Raw genomic sequence first — 23050 nt, 5'->3', positions numbered from 1 at the left:
ATTTATATAATTAAATTAAATACTTACCTTGCTAATACAGCTTCTCTTGCAGGTCTCTGCGTCCAGCTGCTTCTAAAGCCTCTCCCAGTACTCTGTATGTGGCTTGACTTCCAATTCTCCTTTTCCAAGTCAACAACATCTGATAAACAGTTTCCTTGTGTCCCTGGTTGGTATAATCTCTCTCAAGGTTATAAAGCTTTGAGTCATCTAGTCCAAGCTTTCTACCTACAGCTTTCCATTCATTTTGAATTTCCTCCGAGAGATCCTGTAATATGATAAGAGTTTATGTATATTGAGTGTTATCTGAGTAGAACATACACAAACTATATCAGTTTTCTAGCGGGTCCGCTGTCTAGGTATTTAATAATTCTTGATGCATTGATTACAGAGTGAAGTAAAAGTTACCTCAATCATGTTCCAATAATTTTTCACTTACAAAGTATACGATAACTGACACCTGTATATTGTGTGTGTGTGTGTGTATATATATATATATATATATATATATATATATGTATATGTATATGTATATATGTATATGTATATATATATATATATGTATATATATATATATATTTATATGTATATATATATTGCGACTTAACAAGCGGGTCATAAGTCACTAAATTCCAAGAGTGGAGTCACTCAAAGGAGTTTGTGAATTCATCCGTCCCCCCCCCCACCCCCATTAAGATAATATCGTGACTTAGTTCAGGAAAATCACTGGTAATGACTAGACTCGCCAAAAATTCCATGACCACACTGCGGAATAAATAAGGAAAACTCCAAAAGTTCTCACTAGCTAGATGTCTCTCAGATGTGATGAAAATAATATATACTGTACCGCCTCTCCCAAGTACAAATTTGAAAGTCCTTTGCACGCGTGCAGACCCAGAACGAGCAAATCGAAACATTACGAAACAAAAATGGGTGACAAATTGTGAGTCACCACCCAACCGAAGTGTGTAGCACACTCAATTTATACGCAATGCATGACCTAGTTGCACATTGCACCATGTAGCCCTTGCACATAACTACAAGCAATGGCAGTGTGCCACGCACAATGCTCATGTGATTTGTTTCAAAACTGTTTGCAATTTCCTCGTTCTGGGCGCATTTTTTTTATCTTGCATGATTGCAGACAAAGCGATCACTGATGGAGTTTGCACGTATAGATATGCTTGTAGTGTGGAATTTGTTTAAACTATTTACAACTGGTGCACATCCCCATCTGTCACACACACAAATGGCATACAGCATATTCAAAATAAGCACAATAAGACTTGTGTCCCCTTATTTTGTGTGCTGGAGTATAGGTTCATATATGGAATCACCTGATTGATAGAGCAACTTAGGAAAATGTGTCCTAGAGAAAAACACTAGAAGAACAGAAAAAAAGTTTCAGATAACCTGACAATGCAAAGTAATTATCTTTTGAAAGTTGACAACAGCAGTGTCATAAGTGGAAAGACTCTGTCACTTAAAAGAGTAAAGGTCAAATCCTGTCACAGTTAGTGACATATAGGAATGCAACTTGTCGAAGATATTGTGCTCAAAAATTAACACAGGTTTACAGAACAACCCTTGAGAAATCTATGTGTAACCTTTCGGAGGGAAATGTAAACTCTGTAATAATTTGTTTTGGCTAAATGCAGGTAGTACACATTATGGGGCAACAATCATCCAACTACAATTTTCACCTATTCTGTAGTTGATCAAGTTATTCTGTAGTTGATATAAACTCTGTAATAATTTTTTTGGCTAAATGCAGGTATTACACATTATGGGGCAACAATCATCCAACTACAATTTTCACCTATTCTGTAGTTGATCAAGTTATATACAGCTGTAATATTTTTACTACTAACTATCTGAAATTAAGTAGCTTACAAAACTTTTTATACTTTAACCTCTGTTGACCTCAAATGGCATTTGAACCAAAAAACAAGAGGTCTCCTCTACTCAATAGCATGCATCATTGTGCTTTATATGGAGTTCATCGAACTTCTACTTTGCGAGTTGTTTACAAGGCTTTTGGACTTTGACTTTGGGAAGGAATCAAAAAATGAAATAACAAAAGTCAAATGGTGCAGTCAGAAGCATACTTAGACTATAATTTAAGTCCTCATAAATAGCTAATAGTGGAAGGTTGGGTAACAAAAAAATATAAATTCCAAATTTCTCTCTTCTGTTTGTGGTAGGGGCATGGACTTTAATGGGAGGGGCAGAGGCAAAGGAAGGATTTTAAAATATGAGCGGGTGCTGCCCTGACATAGCATACAGAAATCACACAGCCTATTGTATATCAAGACAATGCAGATATATCTTAAAATGCAAAAAATAACTGAAACTTTGTTGCAGGATATATTGCAGAACTTGTAAAGAAATAAACTAACCATGTTAGTGGAACATATATTTCATTCTTGCTCTAGTACAAGATGGTATAAATTAGACAGTAGGAGAGAAATTCAAAATACTTGTGCAGTTACTCTTGTCAGAGTACAATATAAATATTAGTTCAAGGTGTTTGCCAATGAGAGACTTGCTTACTTGCAAACAAGCTAAGTTAGTAGCCACAATTAAGCCCATTGTTTCTTCCATATTGAATTGCTAGATGCAAGTCATAGCACAAGAAAGTTTATTATTCTTGTTAAGAGTGTGAACTTGGGAAGAGGTGATTATAGAAATCAGCAGAACAAAAGAACTTGTGTAGTAGGACAGGGCAATAACCAGAATAGCAAATTAAATATTGATTCAAGGCAGTACACCGGACTTTAGTTGATATTGCTCAAATAAACTGAAGCTGGACCAAAGACTAAAATCTATGCACAATGGTTGTAAAAGTGTAACGTTGTGCTCAGTATCTAGCATAATTTATTGTATGCAATCTCCAAAAGTTGACTTGTTAACCAACAGTTGCCAGTTGTATCCTTCTTTTGCACAAATTGCAAACATGTGTGTCAGCTGTGAACATTACAAATTGTTTACAGGAGGCGCGGCGCACAGTCATCATCTTTATTGACGCACTCTAGTTTGTTAAAGCTCATTCAGAAATCATGGCACGGTTTGGTAAGGGTTTGGTCGAATGCTGTCAAATATCTTTATAAGTTACTGCACTCACTATTGAAATATTTCAGTCTCATAAATCTAACTGCAGCAAGAACATACCTCATAAAACTGAGGTATCATAAACAGCATCAGTACTAGATGGCAAGCATTTTAGTAAAAATAAATCATGGTGAAATATATGAAAGCAAAACATGAAGCTTGAACCTCAAAGTAGGCAAGCCTTAAGGGCCATTATTGACAAACTGTTAAGCACCAATTTGTGTTATATGCTCTTAAAAGACTACTTCCAGGACAACAGAGTCTTGTTTATGTAAATTATTACCCTGAGACTTTCTGTTCTGACTTCTAGATCAATGTTTTCCATGGGTTGTTTGACAGTTAGACTTTCATCACAAGTCTTCTTCTGTGACTGAGATAGTCTTGCAGCTACTAATTTATCATAACTGCTAGCTGCAGTATCTTCCGTTCCATCCTAGTATCAGAAAACAAGAAAAATATAAATAAATATGTTAAATATGGGCTTTAACTTTAGATGATGTGATTCAGCGTTGTATCCACGTCACTTGTTTCTGACTACTTTACACCAGTCAAACTTTCTCAATTGAAGTCAAGTAACAGGTAAATTTTATTTCATCAAGTCAAGTCTATCACAAGTCATTTGATTTTATTGCAAGTCAAATCAAGTCACAAATTAATGTTTCTTAAATTAAGTGAAGTTGAAAGTCCAAAATGGAAGCAACTTATGTAGACATACTATAGGTATAGGCATAGGCATATAGGTATAGGCATTTCAACGCATCAATGGTTAAGGACCAACAGGTTACTTTTGTGAAGTGATGCAGGTGTGCGGTTGGATGACATGCATCAATGACCTCCAGCTGCATTACTAGAACCAATTATAGTCAATATATTTATATGTATCCTTAACCATGGCAATACCACAAAGAGAAAAGTCGGTCTTGAAATTATTCAACATTCCTCTTGAAAATGGTGCATGTACAACCCTGTTTATATGAAACATTTTTTTATTTCATGCAAATATAACAATTTTGATAAATTTAATTCAACATGAGCAACTCCAACATCCAACATTGTCAATGTCACTTGTCATAAATACTTTGCAGGTTCGCTTTTCTGTTTGATAAGAATATAGTTTTACAGTCGAAATTATCAATATTTTGGAAGATATTCTGGGATGACAAATATACTGAACTTTACCCTCACTGCAGTTGTATATTCATTAAAGCGTCTCTTCTTTGAGTGTGAGACATCTGCTGACTGTGATGGCACAGGAATGCCTGAGAGGGATGATGCTGAAACGTCCTGCAATTAAAATTGTTGGAAAGAGGTTAGAAACAGAGTATTACGATATTGACAAGTAAACAAGTAGCCATAATTGGGCTTATAAGTAATCCTTACTTGCCACAATTGAGAATATTTAATGTAACACTGCAGACAAGTAGGCAAGTTTTTACAACTTGTGAATTCAAAAGATTTTCATAATTTGACTTCTGTTGACCTCAAAACACCTTTCACCTTTGGACTCTTGTACTTGTGCAAATTCAACCAAGCTTTACAATTGGAGTGCAACTGAAAGGATACATAAGGTCAGGCAAACTTTTTTAACTGAAGTTTCCCATAAGTTGAATCCTATCAATCTGTACAGAGGGTCCTTTGCGTTCACCAGAGGTCAACTGTAAAACAGGAAATATCACTGTAAACTCTAAAGAAAATGTGCTTACAAGGATTTAAGATTCCAGAATGAAGGATTCCAATTTTAATCCCTGGTGACCTTAATGAACTGTGACCTACTCCAAGTTCTCTAAAACTTTTACAATAAAAATGGATATCCTACCATGCATACATAACCTCCTCTGATGTTCAGGTTCTGGAAATTTGAGATTTCACATTTTGTTCTCTGCTGACTACAAATGACCTCCACTAAAAACAAGACAATTCTTGTACTAATCATGGGGAAGCCAAGTGCAAAATCTGAAAACTGCAGAAGTAACCTATCTTGTAACATCATGTTAAAAGCTAGAGTGCCACACAAACCAACCACACACCCAAACACACACATACATACACACACCAACCTGACAGAAAAGGATCCTTTTCTTCCAGCAAGGAACCAAAATGATTGATAGGGTGCAATATCCCATTCCCATAACACGATGGGGTTGGAATGGGATAACAATATGTGTAGTTAAACACCAAACTTATGCATCTAGATCATAGCATGGCTTACTGAATGAAAATATCTGCTGTTTTCACTGATGTGTATGCACTGAGGCAGAACATATTCAATAGTTTTATAATTAAGTATATGAGTATCTTTACCAAGAAAAGTCAAAGAATTAACATAGGAAGCTGATAAATGATGTCAAGTGATAATTTAAAAGCAAGATGAATCTATAATTGTTCACAAACCTGGAACTGGACAATCAAATCTACTGGATCTTTTTGATCTTCTTGAGTAGCTCCAAAGAATAAAAAACAATCTTCTTCTCCAACCTTCTCAAAGACAAATGAACGCGGACAGTCCACGACAGCTGCTACGTTTATAAAAGGAATCGTCTACAGCAAAGTGAAATTAGTTGTTAGTTATCTAATAAGCAGGTTTCTTTATTTTAAATATGTTAAACTCCAATATTTATTATTCTAAAGTGACAGTTATGTTTCTGTTACCCTTAATAAAAAATACCAGCTTGCTAAGTGAGACTGGCAAAATTACTAAATTTTACAAACTATCAAGTTTCAAACACCTTGATATCTTTGTGTTATCACATAAACCAATTTGAGATACTACTGTTTGTCCTCTTCTTTTATGGAAGCCTTTATGAAACTATCAAAGTATATACTTCCTTTGGAGGTAAAATTATCTAGCTACACTTACAAATAATTGACCTCAGCCTCATTTCCTACCCTCAAAAACTCCAAATATGTGCAGGCAATTGTTTTGATTGACAGAATCTATCCACTGCTTTACAATAAACTCATAATGTAGATCAACTTAGTCACTGACTGAATCAAGTCCTTCTTAAGAGTTTTTACAAAAACCATCCCTTGAAAATAATTTCCATTTAACTGGCATCAAACTAGGGCACAATTTGACCACTGGGTTTAACTTATCTACCAAAAATGCATTGGTACAATGTGATAAATTGATAAACTATGAGAAATTATGTAATGTAACCAACTTTATGTCTTCTTTTTATAACATGACATGCAAAAATTAAGCCCTTTTATATTTTGCGGTACTGATCATGTGCCAACTCCCAGTGGCATGCACAAGGGGTGGGGGGTGCTGATGCTGATAATCTGAACAAGCATCTCGGATATTCACGCCAAATAAGAAGATTCACTTGGAAATATTTCACTTTTCAGTTAATTAGTTCCTGAAACATCCTTATCCTTGTAAAACCTTTTGGCCCAGTCATCAACCAACCACTCTCATAAACTTCATCCCGATTAGAATTGAAACCCTTGGAGAAGAAGCATTTGAAAGGTTTCTGTCTTTGGACCCCAAACCCTTAATCCCAAATGAGCTTTCACCTACTATACTTTAGGTGTAATGTTTATGAAACCCATAGAAGGACACAGCTTGGATATCTTCACAGACTGGTGGTTAAGTGTGCAGGCATTCCGAAGCACACATGAAATTTAAATCAGCGTTAATTAGCGAAAAGACGAAAAAGACAATTACCTTCACTTTTTCCTCTCCTGTATATTTCCAGGACATTGGCTTTACCTCCTTAAATATTATCTTCAAAGGCAAGTTTCCCTCTTTCCGGAATAGGAACGGAATTTCTTCCAAAATTCGCAAATTGTTCTTAATGGAAAACAAACAAAGTATTAATGAAACAAACAGATAGCAATACAAAAATCAATGTAAAATTAAGATGCTTAGACCTAGTACTTGCAAGTGATTCAATCTCTATTAAATGGCATCCCTAATTGATATTATTTTGAGACATTGATGTTGGTTAATAAGGGGTTAATCGATAGCATTAACACCCGGAGTGCATTAATCATGTGAGTAATGCCCACTAGACCGTTGATTAACCCCTTCATTCATACACTACCATTTGTGTGGGGGGGGGGGGGGAATCATAAAACAAAACATTTTTGGTTACATATAACCAAAAATTTATTAAAGTGATGCCCCGTAATTTTACCGTGCGTTACTCACAGGATTAACCACGGTCAGCTGACCTGAATGGACCAATAGGATTTAGGAATCTTTACTAAGTATGAATGAACAAGTTTTTCTATGTTATGAGCTAAAACCAGATTTGCCCATATACCTTGAGGCCTATCAATATGTAGGTAAGCAAATAGAGCAGAGGTATTCTTTATATCAGATTATGTTAAAAGATGTTTGACAACAACGATGTTATTGTTAGCATTATGTACCAGGCTTGTATTCCCAGAGTCTGTATTCATAGATGAGTACATTTGACAAACTCCCAATCTTCACTGTACTAACTACTTGTACTAACGACTTGGTTATCATACTTTTTTTAGTCAAACACCCACGTCTATTTCCATATTTATTATGACTGCAGTAATAACCCTATTCTTGTATGGATACATTTGCTGCATATATTTTATTTTCAAACAACTTCACAAAATGTTGCATACAGTGAGTGTACACTTCATTATGGAACATCATTATCATTATGGTTATCGTTATCATTATTATTATCATTACAATATTAAGTGTAATCCAAAATCTTGTAAAAGTATGCACTATGGCATCTCTTAAACACTGCTCAAGTGTGAAAACCTCTACCTCGAGTAAAATTCTCTAACATTGAGATGTTTTTGCATGCACACAGTGTGGCTGATTTCACCATTAAAGATGTTTCTCTTCCAAGTAATCGAAACAACCCCCCCCCCCCCCCAACCAGCACACACGTACACACCCTTATCAACTTTTCATAAAATCTACTGCCTCTTTCCCAAACAAAGAGTCTCTATATTTTATACCAACTGTACTGTAGTGTAGCTTACTAATAGTGTTTCTGTAACCTTTTCGGTGTCGTTAACTAAAGATGGTGTCTAATTTTCCAATTACTTCATCCTTTGTATTAATTACTCGCTTCTTGTTAAATCGCATGTTACTACGTGTTGTTACAAACAATAATACTATAAAACTATTAATTGGTGTTATATCTTGTTTGGACCACAAATTTGGGAGCACTGCTCTCAGAACCCCCTCCCCCCCCCCCCCCATCCTGGTGTCCCTTTCTTGTTCCCTCCTGCAAGTTCTCTCCAAATGGAAAATAGATCTTGATAATGTACAAAAAGATCTAGTGATTTCCATCAATTTCTGACAAACTAGAACAAGTTTCCTTTGCAAACTTCTGACCAAGGAGATTAAACATCATACATGTTTATGAGTATTAGATCACGTAAATCAGAACCACAGTTTTATCTGTACTCATACTCCTACGACATGTATGCTTCCTGTACTCATACTTGCACTTGGGCATCATAATTATACTCATGCAAAGTGATGTTTGCACTATAAGTGTGGTATGTACTGTAAGTTGGTTTGTGTTTATCATAAAATAACATTGCAAATAACTTAAACTACGTGTTAGTGGCTTCTAATTAACACAATTATATACATTACAAACATATGTAGCTGACAATTTATTGCAACAATGATAATCATTCACTTTGACTCACCGGTCTTTCACCTGGCAGTTTAGGGTAGAAGCCAACATGTATGGGTATTATTTTAGAAAGTGGGTTCGGGTTACCAGCAGCATAGACTTGGATCTTCTTAAATTCAACAATTTTCCCATCAATCTCACATGTCTCCCAGGAAAAGCTTTCAACCCAGATAACACAGTTTGTGTCATTCAGCTGATACAAAACATTAGGTTTTGGTCTCCACATTGGCTTACAACCTGAATCAAAACAAAAGACAGCACGAGCCTGAAAAGTTGATACTGTCATTTCTTATTGTCATTTCTTAATTTTCCTTTCTTTTCAAGCACACACTTTACAGATAATGCAGAAGGTTATAAAGTATTTCCAAGAAATATTTTGCTTGCAACCCAGTGGTACTTGTAGTGAGTTAAAATTTCACAAAAGACATGGTTATGTTTCATTATGATGGTTACATTAACATCTTCACCTACTAAGTAATATTGTGATGACATGTTATATTCCTATTATTTCTAAAAGTCAGCTTTATAACATGTATGGAATGATGACAGCTGTATTAGTTAGCCACATTTAAATATGTACTGCATATCTTTGTTGTAAAAAAGAATATTTTACAATCATTTAGCATGCAAATATTTCTTCATGTGATGACTGCTGCATGCATCACGAGTATGAAACCTAACACACTGTCAATTATCTGTTGACAACACTAAAGGCAACATAGACACCAATATTGTCTTGGTAGGTATGATAGATACTGCATACCAGGAATGAACAATACATCAGTATACGTATACTATGGGTGTGGTGTCTCTTCCATGTCTGCTTAGTCAGAGTACCTACACTACATATATAGAGTACCTTTAGCATGGTGACTGCTGTACACCATGGCTTTACGTTCACCAGTGTTCTTCAACTGCAGACAGTGAGGCAGGGTGAGTTTTGCTAACTGATGTAACTTCAGATTATCAGGAAGAAGTTCCACTACTACTGTTGAGTTACTGGTAAATGATGAGTTAGACTCTTCTTGAAAACTGATTGGTATGATTCTCATCTGGATCAAGCATTCCTGATCAATAGCACCACAAGGAATCTCTAGTCTAACGCCAGTCCCTGGTATCTCTAGAATCCCTCCTTCCTTGTTAACCAAAGATTGTATGCTAAGAGATGTGTCCAAGTCAATATCTTTAGATGAGTGTAAAGAGAATATCATGAATAGCACCACAAATTAGTTAGAAAACAAACATGCCAGTAATCAACAATTATATAGTTTTAACATCAATCAGTGTAGTCTAGTATCATGCACTGTTGCCTCAATATTAAAAGTATTTTTAGTTGTTCTTGAAAGTGTGTCATTTAAGCTCCATGGTCAGTACAACTTCTTATTGAGTCATTGACCTTATTATTAATTTAATGCATTAGCTTTCATAAATTATGCAAATTCAAGTCCATAAACTTGCTGAGTATTACAGTAAGACATAGCTTTACCATCTGTGCACCTTATGTATGGTTCTGTATGAGACCCACAGATATTGTATGTTCAGGCATCATCAAAGATATCATAAAACAATGTTTAGCAACTGGTAAAGAGGGTATCATATCTGTCAGTATACAGTGCTACATGTGTTAATAGCCAGCTTGTGCAATATGAACAATCTCAACTGCTCATGTTAGGTAACGCAGAGCATGATAGAAGTGTGGAATAAGAGGGAAAGGTCACACAATGTTACTTTCCCTTTCCACTTCGATCCAACTAGATTGTCATGTGCCATTGCATGTTTGCATGAATCTTATGGAGCACACTAATTATGGTGTTACCACACATAGACTAACACTGTTCTGATTTACTTTACCAGCTCAAGCGTGTTCTCTACATGTGGCTCTGTGAGTGTTAAAATGATACCTAAGACCAAATTCCTTTTCTACCTGGATAGTTCCAAACTAAGGTCAGGATCTATCTTTATATCCTCAAAGATTGCAAGCTTTGAAGATTGCCATATCTCAGCCTATCTACTTAGCTACAAACTATGTCAAAGGCTAGTGCTACCATTGTTATTCACTTTATTCCATTATTCATCATTGCTACAGAATTACATTTTTAATTATATTTTATAAAATGTTTACTTTGTAAAACTCTTCTTAACTCAATTTCAATAAGTCAATCATGATCCCTTCTCTAAAAAAGAGTGATTCCACTAACTATCTCCTTGATACTGTGAATCATAATGTTTAAAATAAATAATTTTAAGCTAGACACACCTTTAACTGCTTTTGTTGCTGATGGTTCATTAGAGTTCCTACTGTGTAGTCTAAACTCCATCTAGTTGAAGAAATAATTCCAGATAAATGCAATAGAAACAATTATCAATTTAGATTTGCTGGTAACTGACAGAACTTCTCGAAAGCAACAATCAAAACAAATATGATGGAACCAGAAAGACACGTGACTTAGTGATCACTTGCCAATATGAGAAGAAACTTTGAATGCAAGATTTGAATGCAAGAATGCAAGATTTCTAACGAGCTGGAATGCTGAGCAGAAATGGAAAGTCTTGCAGAATTGAGTAATGCATACCTACGCAAAGAGGGTCGAAGGTCAAACAACATTCACTTGTGCATAATGAAATTAATTCTGACTGTAACCAACATTTGACATTCAAAGACCTTGACCTCCAAGGAAAACAATAGGGATCATCTGCTCACCAAGGGCTATCAACATACAATGTTTAAAGTTGAAGCAACGTTTGCTTCTTGAGATGTCGTGTTTACCAGGTTTTCAGCCTTTGACCTCTGGTGACCTCAAATGAACTTTGACCTCATGAAAAACAATATGGATCACCTTCTCACCAAGGGCTATTGAGAAACAAAGTTTAAAGCTCAAGAAACTTTTACTTCTTGAGATATTGTTTTTACATGTTTTTCAGCTTTTGACCTCTGGTGACCCCAAATGACCATTGACCTCCATGTAAAACAATAGGGATCATCTGCCTACCTTCGTCAATTTACAGTCCAAGTTAAAAAGTAGCATCTTTAACTTCTTGAGATACCGTGTTTACAAGGTTTTCCGCCTATGACCGCTGGTGATCTCTCAAATGACCCTCCATGACAAAATAGAGAACATCTTCTCGTTGAGGGCTACCCACATACTAGGTTTGAAGTTAAAAAACACTTGTACTCCCTGAGATATTTTGCTGACCATTGACCTCAATGTAAAACAATAGGGATCATCTGCTCACCTTCGTCAATTTACAGTCCAAGTTCAAAAGTAGCATCTTTAACTTCTTGAGATACCGTGTTTACCAGGTTTTCCGCCTATGACCTCTGGTGATCTCTCAAATGACCCTCCATGAAAAAAATAGAGAACCCCTTCCCATTGAGGGCTACCCACATACTAGGTTTGAAGTTAAAAAACACTTGTACTCCCTGAGATATTTTGCTGACCATTGACCTCACTGTAAAACAATAGGGATCATCTGCTCACCTTCGTCAATTTACAGTCCAAGTTCAAAAGTAGCATCTTTAACTTCTTGAGATACCGTGTTTACCAGGTTTTCCGCCTATGACCTCTGGTGATCTCTCAAATGACCCTCCATGAAAAAAATAGAGAACATCTTCTCATTGAGGGCTACCCACATACTAGGTTTGAAGTTAAAAAACACTTGTACTCCTTGAGATATTTTGCTGACCATTGACCTCCATGTAGAACAATAGGGATCATCTGCTCACCTTCGTCAATTTACAGTCCAAGCTAAAAAGTAGCATCTTTAACTTCTTGAGATACCGTGTTTACAAGGTTTTCTGCCTATGACCTCTGGTGATCTCTCAAATGACCCTCAATGAAAAAAATAGAGAACATCTTCTCATTGAGGGCTACCCACATACTAGGTTTGAAGTTAAAAAACACTTGTACTCCTTGAGATATTTTGCTGACCATTGACCTCCATGTAGAACAATAGGGATCATCTGCTCACCTTCGTCAATTTACAGTCCAAGCTAAAAAGTAGCATCTTTAACTTCTTGAGATACCGTGTTTACAAGGTTTTCTGCCTATGACCTCTGGTGATCTCTCAAATGACCCTCAATGAAAAAAATAGAGAACATCTTCTCATTGAGGGCTACCCACATACTAGGTTTGAAGTTAAAAAACACTTGTACTCCTTGAGATATTTTGCTGACCATTGACCTCCATGTAGAACAATAGGGATCATCTGCTCACCTTCGTCAATTTACAGTCCAAGCTAAAAAGTAGCATCTTTAACTTCTTGAGATACCGTGTTTACAAGGTTTTCTGCCTATGACCTCTGGTGATCTCTCAAATGACCCTCAATGAAAAAAATAGAGAACATCTTCTCATTGAGGGCTACCCACATACTAGGTTTGAAGTTAAAAAAACACTTGTACTCCTTGAGATATTTTGCTGATCATTGACCTCAATGTAAAACAATAGGGATCATCTGCTCACCTTCGTCAATTTACAGTCCAAGTTAAAAAGTAGAATCTTTAACATCTTGAGATACCGTGTTTACAAGGTTTTCCGCCTATGACCTCTAGTGATCTCTCAAATGAGAGAGTTTTTCAAAATTTGACCTCTGTTGACCTCAATGACCCTTGAACTCCATGAGAAACAATTGGGATTATCTACTCACTAAGAGCTACACACACTAAGTTTGAAGTTCATCCAACTTTAACTTCTTGAGATATCATGTTTACGAGCCAAAGTGTCAAATACACCCACACGCACACATACATACACACACACGCCATCACCATCTCATAGATTCCTTCAGCCTTCGGCAAGGAATGAACAAGAGCCCAAGGGCACTATGGTTCCTTGCTTGTAAGGAATATTCACAAGGGAGCGGCACTGTCCTAAATTGTTATGTGATTTGATGTACACACACAATATTATTACCCAAAATATCACAAATCAACCGTTAGTCCTATTCAGAACCTGTTGCAGACCAGGTATCTGATATGAGAGAATCATCCTAACTATACTTATTTAGAATTTTAACAAAACCAAACGAAACTTTGATCTATAATAACTTTTCACACACAGGTTGCAGAGGAGTCAGCTTATGGACAGCTTAGATCTGAATATGGCCACGAAAATTCAAATAATCAAAGAAACTAATACAGGTCACCGGACGTCAAGCTGAGGTCGAAGGTCACCCAAATGCAGGTCGACTATTGGATTACAAAAGCGTAACTCCGAACTTTGATGGACATTTGGTTCTCAAGTTATTGCGAAAATACTAGTTTTTGACCCCCTAATTGACCTTTGTTGACTTTGGATCACATGACTGTTAGGTTTAGAAATGGTCCATTACCCCATTCACAACTACTCCCGAAATATCAATCATGTCAAGCCCTGTCAATGGGAGTTTGCTTTTTTTTTAATATTTTGTGTTTTGGCCTCTAACTGACTTTTTGTGACCTTCACAGGCACCAAAACAATAGGGCACACTTTCCCACTATGGCGGATCTATATATATACCAAGTCTGATTTTAGTCCAACTTTCCCTTGTTGAGTTACAGTGTACCCAGCAAGTGTCACAAGCACACACACAGACACACCCATGCAAACACGCAAACTTGAATATATAGCTTCCTTTGCTAAAGCAAGAACCAAAAATGCTTGCGTACTTGCAGTCTACCAAATAATACTTTATCATAAATTTGACAATAAAACAAAACAGATTATGTTTATCTCACCGGCCATTTTCCAGTGTGCACATCTAAAGTGTGAATTACATTGGCTCCAATGGTCCATTCAACTGCAAAGAGCATATCAGTTCACATATAACTGTTGTGCTCACTGCAAATAGAACTGCAATTCTCTTAAATGAATGATTTACTATTCGCTAAATGGTGACAATTTGTTTCCATGAAATTGTAGTTACATCTCGTTCTAGACTAGATCTGCAAATAACTACGTGTTTGGTAAACATCTGATTGAAAAGTAACAACTGATTGTTTAACAATTTGTGAGAAATACTGTTATGCCTGCAGAAATTAAGTGTAAGTGATAAAAGATAATCAAAGAATAGCCTCAGTCTGATCTTTCTCATGATCTTCTTTCTATCAAGTAAATTAAACAACCAGAAAACCAACTTACTACTGGATCTACATAGAAGTGAAAAAAATCAGCCACCCTTTACACTTGGGAGTTTTTGTTGTGACAAGGTTTCTAGACTTTTGACCTCCGCAAGAAAACAAAAGGGTTCTTGCACTCATCAATGTAAAGTGAATCCACATGCCATATATGCTTAAGTTCAATGATGCTGTAGTTTTGGAGAAGTTTGTCATTGCTAAAAAGTATTCAGACTTTACAGTAACTCATGTTATCTCAAATGAGAACTGCTTCTCACAAACTCAGTATAGCTCTAAATTCACCCATATATACACAATCAATATGATGCAATGGATCCAAGTTATTTCTCTATACTTTGAGTACATTACAAAGTGCTTCAAACAAAGATGTTAGACCAATGTAGAATTCACTTGTTTTAATAGTCAAGTCGACTACACATTACTTCCTTTGACTGCGTGGTAAGTATTTACCTACAACATGCTACCATGGGACTTAATTTACATAACCAAACAAAAGTGGTATATATTCATTAATTACTAAGTGACATTGTACCTGAAATATTTCGAGATTGTAAGGCTTTCAGAATCTTGTCATCTGTCACATCCTTCGGTGGACTTGGAAAGAGTAAACTAGGGTTAAAGAAGGTGAAGAATCAATACATGGCTGGTGCAGACAATGTTCTTATATACAGAAATTCTTAGCAGCAAAGGTTAAAATATTGAACCATGTGTATTAGTTGTTCATTTCACTGTTGAGTTTTTGATTAGTGTTTACAATGCATTGTGTCCTTTTTTTCTCCATGCATTGTATATATTTCATAAAAGTAATATTGAATGTGCATATATTCTCTATATCTTGATTAAATAGGAATGCATACATTGGTCCGTTATGTAAACAACAAAACCGTTACAAATGAACACTGTGTGACCTAAAGAAAGATACCAACAGTTACTTTTTCTTTCCTGTTGGAGTTTCTGATATACATCTTCAACTATTTTTGTCTCTATGTCCATATAGTTATGTATTCTCAGTTTTGTTTTCATTGTTTCAATAAACGAAAGATATTAAATTTCTACTTACCATGCTGCATTAACATGTTTACAATTTAAAATGAATTTTATAAGGTCTTCATAATCTTTGTCAATTAGTTTCTGGTCCCATCGATCCATTTCAATAGCCTCAAGAGTTTCTAATATACCAAGCCATACATCGTCCTGTAAGACAAGGGCCTTGTCTGTAACTTTTTCAACCACATCTGAAAACTTCAGACGCTTTATTGGAACCTAAAAAAGAACAGTGTTTCTTACATGTAAACCTGATATCAGTATTCACAGATAACAGAGGGGTTTATTTGTTCCGTGGTATAAGGGAAGGTACGTAAATAATGTACTCATAAAGAGAACCAATTCAACACTGACTTGATCATAAAACATTACGACGTATATATTACTAGGAATTCACTCAAGCATAATTTGGGCTGAAATATTTATCAAGTATCTTCATGCAACCAATATGTTAAGGAATATGGAGTAACTTTTAAAATGGACAGTGTTAAAAAAAGTGAATGTACCTTTGATCTTGAAGCAAAGGTCAGCATAGAAACTTTTGACCTCAGCAGCAGTCGACTATCTCCAGAGCTGAAGTTGACAGATTCTCTTCTACAGATCTCTGTGACAATGTCCTTGAACTTGTGTCCTTTGTACTCATCATGCTCAGCAAAACAAAGACAGATGCAGTTCATGATGTAATCAGGAATCTCACCATCTCCTGTTTTAAAGTCTCTCATCAGAAAACTGGCAATGAAATGAAAGCTGGGAGGACAGATGTGACAAGTGAAGCGCAAGACATAATGGAGATCAGCTGGGTCTATGTTAGCCAAGTGTTCTCTGAACAATTGATACTTGTAATGGTGTTCAGTTGATTTGTGACCCCAGAACAGGAGAGCTAAATACTGTGCTGCAAACCACTCTTGGATTAACTTATGAAGGAATTTAACCTGTAAAGAGACATATTTTGCAGCTTTTCCTTTCAGTAAAGGTTTTGATTTTTTCTCTTTTGATTCCAATATTGGTTTACTCTCTGATTGACTGACAGATGCTGAGAGATCAGGATCAGGGGATACCCCTCTCTTTATCTCTGAAGTAACATTAGCTGTGTTCAGTGACTCATCACTGATGGAATCAGTCTGGGGAGTTCCACTGCCCGAGGCAGTCTGAAGATTCCTATCAGTGGAATTAAATGGAGTTCCTTCCTCAACAATAAGTATCCCAGAATCTATCCATGCTTTGCTATTAGTGACACTTCTATCCACAAAGTCTTTCTGCCAAAACAATTGTTGGTTTCCTTTACAGAGGCCATTAAATGCAAGTTCCTCCAATGTAATATATGTTTTCTGGTCAGACATATGACTATGTTTGTCTTCTTCATCCTGCACTGGACACAGAATGTCTACAATGGCCTTCACGAAAGGAGTAACCCGGTCAAGCTGAACCTCTTGTAACTTTCCTAATCTATCAATGTTATGTACTAACAACACAAAGAGTAGTGGAACATTACAAAGATCAAGAATGAATGGAACATTGCCAATCAATTCCTTTACTTCTTCTTGCCTTTTGACATCATCAGAGTAGACTTTTTCAATGTATTCATCCCTCTCATCCTCACCAAAGCTTCCTATCTTCAACATTGGACCTGGAGGCAGATGTTTGGTATAATCTGTCCTAGCTGTGATTATAACAATGCAGTTGGACAGTTTCTCCTTTTTCATTACTCTCATGACTTCTGAGGGACTTCCATCTTTGGTTACACCATTGTATTCTTCCAACCCATCCAATATGAGATAGACTTTCTTCTTATCACTGTTAAGCATAGACTCAATATCCTCTTCTGTGATGGGAATGCCTTTACGGATGTAAAACATCTTGATAGCTTCAATAATTGTCATGTCATCAACAATTTTCAAAGGCAGATAGATGACCACAGGGATATCCATAAGCTTTCCACAACACCAGTCATAGGCCAACTGAGAGGAGAGCAGTGTCTTGCCGGAGCCTGGCTGTCCTTCCAGAATGATTCGAGTCTCTGCTTTTAGTCTTTTATCAGTAAAGATATCTAGGTAGTGCAGCTTACATTTTCGGTCAACTTCTCTGCGAGATATTTTTGAACCAGAATTTGTTAAGACTAAGCGGCTGGCAATAAAGAGATCATTAGATTTCCATTGACAAGACTTCATCCAGGGGACAGGAGTCATTGTTTCAAACCAACTCTTCATCTTCTGTTGTAAGCATTTCAGGAATAAGCTCTCTTTGCCTTTAAAACAAGGAAACAGAAAGCACAGTTCAATTTCTATTGAAACAAGTTAATAATATAATAAAATAATAAAATGTTTCACAATTTACAACAGAGTTTGTAAAAAATGTACCATACTGATATCAATAGTTTGGGCAATCTCGTAACACTGTATCTTTGGTAACATTTATTAACAACTAGTGTAGTATAATCTTCAAATGTAAAGGAAGCTCACTCCCAACACAAACTAAGACACTGGAATTGCTCAAACATGCTAGTAGGAAACCCAAATGTTATTATATTTCATTCATACCATCAGATACTGTTCTATATCTACCATTTAATTTCAAAGACACTACATGACCACTATTGAAAAATCCAAATTAAAAAATTAATTTTCTTTTATTTAGCTCTAGACAAACATTGCACAAAGATTGCTGTCATAAATGGAAAGAATTTATTTATTTATTTTAAAGAAAATTAAATATTAATACTATATATATATATATATATTTATATATATACTGGTACAAGTTTCATGCCCACAAAATGCACTCATTTACTAAATGCACTCATATATATATTAGTGTTTGCCTGGTTATCCGGGTACCCGGGTACCCGCCCAACGCGACACTACCCGGTTCCTAATTTATTACCCGAATCCTACGCAAAGTGTGATTTAAAATAAAAATAGAAAAATTGACAAACTGACGGTTAGGCAGATTTCCCATTGACTTAGTGTGGTGTTAGGCTACAATGTGGTCGAAGATAACAGCAATAACCAAGGTACCCGCACGACGCAAAACTAACAGGTTCCTAATTTTTTACCCGAATCCTACGCAAAGTGTGATTGTTTTAAAAAAAAAAGTGCAAACCGATGGTTAGGCAGATTTCCCATTGACTTAGTGTGTTGTTAGGCTACCATGTGTTCGAAGATAACAGCAAAAACGAAAGCTTACCATTGATATCTTATAACTGCGTCACAATTTCAGCTAATAAACAGATGGCTAGGCTAGATCACCCCATTGACTAAGTGTGGTGTTAGGCTACCATGTGGAAGAAATTATTATTTATTCATTCGTTTATTTCATAGAAGGAAAGGCTGACAAAGAATTTTACGAGATGTTTATGCATTATAGACGGGATAACTAAACAATAGTAATCGCAAGTGGCTTTTTACTAATCGTAAATGCGATCAAATTGTGCAAATCGCACAATCTCGCGGCTAATGTGAACCCTGAGCCTGCATAATAGCATAGTAGTAGTAGGCCTAGTTAGTAACAACTGTTTAAGAGCTAAATTGGATATTTATATGGTTTGATCCAATAGATGTGCACGAACAAGCATAAGCAGCGGCGGCAGTGCCGTGTTAGTAGTTATGCTAATTATAATTAATTAATTTATTAACAAGCTAATGAAAGAAACAAAAGCAAATAAAAACTATTGAGGAAGGTTTTAAATGTTATCTTACACAGGTCTACGTATTTGAACATGAAAACTTGTCAGTAGAGAATATAATGCAATTTATTACAGCATCCAATATGTAATTACTTGAAAATCGTGATACACGAGGGTAAATAAATTTTTTCCGGGTACTTACCCGGATACCCGACCGGTAACGGCCCTCGGGTACCCGGTTCCCGATATTTGGACCCGTGTAAACACTAATATATATACACTGGTACAAGTTTCATGCCCACAAAATGCACTCATATACTATATCTATATCTATATCTATATATATATATATATATATATATATATATATATATATATATATATATATATATATGCAGTGCATTTTGTGTGTTTAACTGTTTTTGAGCTATGAAGTCTAAAGTCAGGAATGTTCCTTAAAACTGGCATGAAACTTGTACCAGTGGAGTATAAAGTACACATGAATTTACAATACCTTCATCTTGTGGCTTGATTTCGTCATAAAGTACCAAGGACTGGTACTCGTGTATCTTAGCTACTGCCTGGAGAAGACGATATTCCTCTAAAGGAGTCTCTAATTTGCTGACATCAGAAGGATTAATGATACCCATCTTATCAATTGTCAGGAGGAAGGAGAGTCCTGGATTCTGACTGGAGATAACTGTCTTCTTGTTCTTATCAGTAACTTCAAAGTTATCACACAGTTTCACTGTTATGGAAAATGTCAAATGAGCAGAGAGGCCGGCGAGGAATCTATCGTATTCAGTCTCTTGATCTGAAATGTTTAAGGTAAAACATTAAATTAAGTTTCCAGTTTTTGTTAAATATCCACAGATACGTACAGGCACACTGATAAATGCATAATCTACATCATGGCACAGGGTGACTTTTGCTCACTTGTACAAATGTACATATGTACTATGTTTTGGTGTGCACATTTTGGTTGCCAGCATCTAGAATAAATCACCACCTGTGTTATGTTTCAATACTTAAAGTGGGATCTTTCTGGGGGGGTAGGGGTGGGGAAGGGGAATAGGGCAAGTTAGGGGCAGGGGTATGGCTTTTTAAGTAAGTGCATTTTGGAACTACCAAAGGTGAAGCAAAATACATAATTACAAGAGAGCTAGTGATTATTGGCCTACCTCTCAGCTTCATGTACGTCTCTGTTAGTAAGTGAGTATGGTTGATCTTGAGCTCAGTTAGTGCATTAGTTAATCGATTCACATTTGAAGGGTGTATGTATCCTCTCTCTTCAAGGGCAAGCAGAAAGTTCTTGGAGTACAAGGGACTTGTAATAATGGTCTTCACTTGATCGGGTGGTAGTGAAAAGTAGCGGCCTAAATTCCCACAGTCAGTTTGGGTAAGCTTTGAAGACAGTTCTTCTTTGAGATTGCTGAAGGTGAAGATGGATGCCTACAGAAGAGAGAAACAACAATCAATCCATTGATTTAGTAAATCTTTGCCAACTAATCACATTAATTACTTTCATTTTAGACTAGCCTTGGTCAGAAGATTTCTGAAACGTGATGTTTGAGATGAAACCAACAGCTCGTCTGAGTCTTGAACTTCTCTTGAGCTCCACATAAGAGAGTAAGATTCTGGTTACTCGCACAGAAGATCCACACACTAAATGAAGTCAAAGCAGCTACTATAGGTATTGACCTCTGATCGGCTTAATGGGATATACTGTACATCACATATATTGTAAGGAAGGAAAGAAAATCTACAAAACCACATCTAAAGTTAACTGTGTGTTCTCCCATTTGTTTCTTATTGATATTTAGGTGAACTGACCTATGACCTCTATCTAATAAGAAAGTAAGGTTATTGTAGATGTACATTATTTAGGGTATATTTGTTAACAGACATTTCAATGCACACAGACTCAGTGTAATGTGCAAAAGTAATTACTGATCTATTCTACTTTACAGAATGATTTAAGGACAAACAATATGTATATCCTTCATTATGTACAGTGCTTTAAAGCCAATTCCAACAAACAAAATATCGTTAAAAGAGCACTAGCTATCTGCTCACTGAAAGAAGACCTTTCAAACTTGATATGATTTCACAATTGTATAATATACAGTACTTTCAAGCAAACAATATCTTTGCAACAGTTCAATCTAAGATGTTTAGACTTTTGTAACTCGATTGTCAAATCAAGGCTTTACTGTCAGGTAAGAAGGAAACTGTAAGACACTTCCGGGCTACTAGTGGTATTACTGGTCACATTTGCACAGAGCTCTCTAACCTTCAGATGCCTAACCTCCTTTGTTTATTGCTTTACTGCTTGCAAGCATTTCTGGAACCAGTAGGTCAGGTGGTTACAGCAAAACTGTGGTTGACACCTAAATGTAACCTTCTATCAGATGAGATGTAAGCACAGATGATTAATGCACCAAATTAAGCCATAATTGCCTCATAATTTGTGGCTGAAATGCTTTGAGGCTACAAAACATTACATTCTGTACATGATTCCATGTAGTTAGTACCAAGGGAAAATATTTCAAGAGCATTGATCAAGCAATGTGGCAGAAGAAGCAAAACACCATTCTGCTGTCAAGTATTACAATATATATACATAGAGGTATTGAGATGTATACTGTAGGGGTTTAATGTTAAGTGTATATACTGTAGTCTACACTGCACATTTGTGATGTTTTACAAATTTATTAAGGTTTTGGTCCTGTTGGATGTCATCTACAGTAAACATGCTTTAAAATGTATACAGGGGACTGTACTGTAGCCATTGTCTGTCATTTTCTAACAAAACTAATCTAGAATGTCCTCCAAGTTGCTTTGGTGTATGTGCAGGGCTGTAGCCACAGTCTGTTCAAAAACATGAAATCTTAAACTGCACAATGCAGTTAGAATGTTGGAAATGATAGACACATTTTGTATCTAACCCCTAATCCAAATAAATACTAGAGCACCAATGGTGCAGAAGCTCATACCTTTTCAAGCTTAAAAATGTAGGGCCCACAAAACTTTATGGCCCACCAAATTTCAGGCCATTTTTCATATTCCACCAATTTTGGGCCCATGAGGGATAACCCCCCCCCCCTCCCTCCGTTAGCAGAATCCTGGCCACACCACTGGCTATAATTCCTATTTTCCCCTTTAAATCCTATTTTACCCACTCTCTCAAACAATACCACTGGCCTACCCTATTAAACTTTCTCCCTCTCCTCTACCTTAGCAGACATAACAAGCACTCCCTACAAGACATAACTTCACAAGCTGCCTATGTGGCAGTAATGAGTGTCCGGGCGTCCGTAGGACACTTATTACTAGGAAATAGTGTCTCATTTGCGTGAATAGTGTCTCAGGGACACTTTCCCTTGCTTTCTACGCCACCGTGGAAAATGTCCGGGTTCTCTTCAAAGAGCTTTAACGTGGTTCTGTTGAGTGACAAACATTTCTGGCCCTATCTACGTTCCCTTATTACTTAAAAGGAGGTAATTTACTAGCGAAGAC

General features: G+C 36.3%; 1 protein-coding gene across 5 annotated transcripts in view; it reads right to left on the bottom strand.

The window, feature by feature from the left end:
* Nucleotides 1–23050, bottom strand: part of LOC139977738 (uncharacterized) — a 66433-nt gene that overhangs the window by 9953 nt on the left and 33430 nt on the right. For all 5 annotated transcript variants that reach the window (XM_071987302.1, XM_071987304.1, XM_071987306.1 and 2 more), the window contains exons 4-17: nucleotides 20713–20983; nucleotides 20046–20345; nucleotides 16416–18154; nucleotides 15926–16128; nucleotides 15398–15474; nucleotides 14467–14528; nucleotides 11011–11071; nucleotides 9613–9936; nucleotides 8767–8990; nucleotides 6776–6901; nucleotides 5500–5646; nucleotides 4288–4392; nucleotides 3392–3541; nucleotides 28–265 (exon numbers count right to left, since the gene is read on the bottom strand). In XM_071987302.1, coding sequence (XP_071843403.1) covers nucleotides 32–265; nucleotides 3392–3541; nucleotides 4288–4392; nucleotides 5500–5646; nucleotides 6776–6901; nucleotides 8767–8990; nucleotides 9613–9936; nucleotides 11011–11071; nucleotides 14467–14528; nucleotides 15398–15474; nucleotides 15926–16128; nucleotides 16416–18154; nucleotides 20046–20345; nucleotides 20713–20983 — 4023 coding nt within the window. In that variant the 3' untranslated portion in view covers nucleotides 28–31. The remainder of the gene's footprint in view (nucleotides 1–27; nucleotides 266–3391; nucleotides 3542–4287; nucleotides 4393–5499; nucleotides 5647–6775; nucleotides 6902–8766; nucleotides 8991–9612; nucleotides 9937–11010; nucleotides 11072–14466; nucleotides 14529–15397; nucleotides 15475–15925; nucleotides 16129–16415; nucleotides 18155–20045; nucleotides 20346–20712; nucleotides 20984–23050) is intronic.

The sequence above is a fragment of the Apostichopus japonicus genome, chromosome 12, assembly GCF_037975245.1.
Source record: "Apostichopus japonicus isolate 1M-3 chromosome 12, ASM3797524v1, whole genome shotgun sequence".
Taxonomy (NCBI): Eukaryota; Metazoa; Echinodermata; class Holothuroidea; order Aspidochirotida; family Stichopodidae; genus Apostichopus; species Apostichopus japonicus.
The sequence above is the reverse complement of the archived record's forward strand: the minus strand, read 5'-3'. Positions and strand labels throughout refer to the sequence as shown.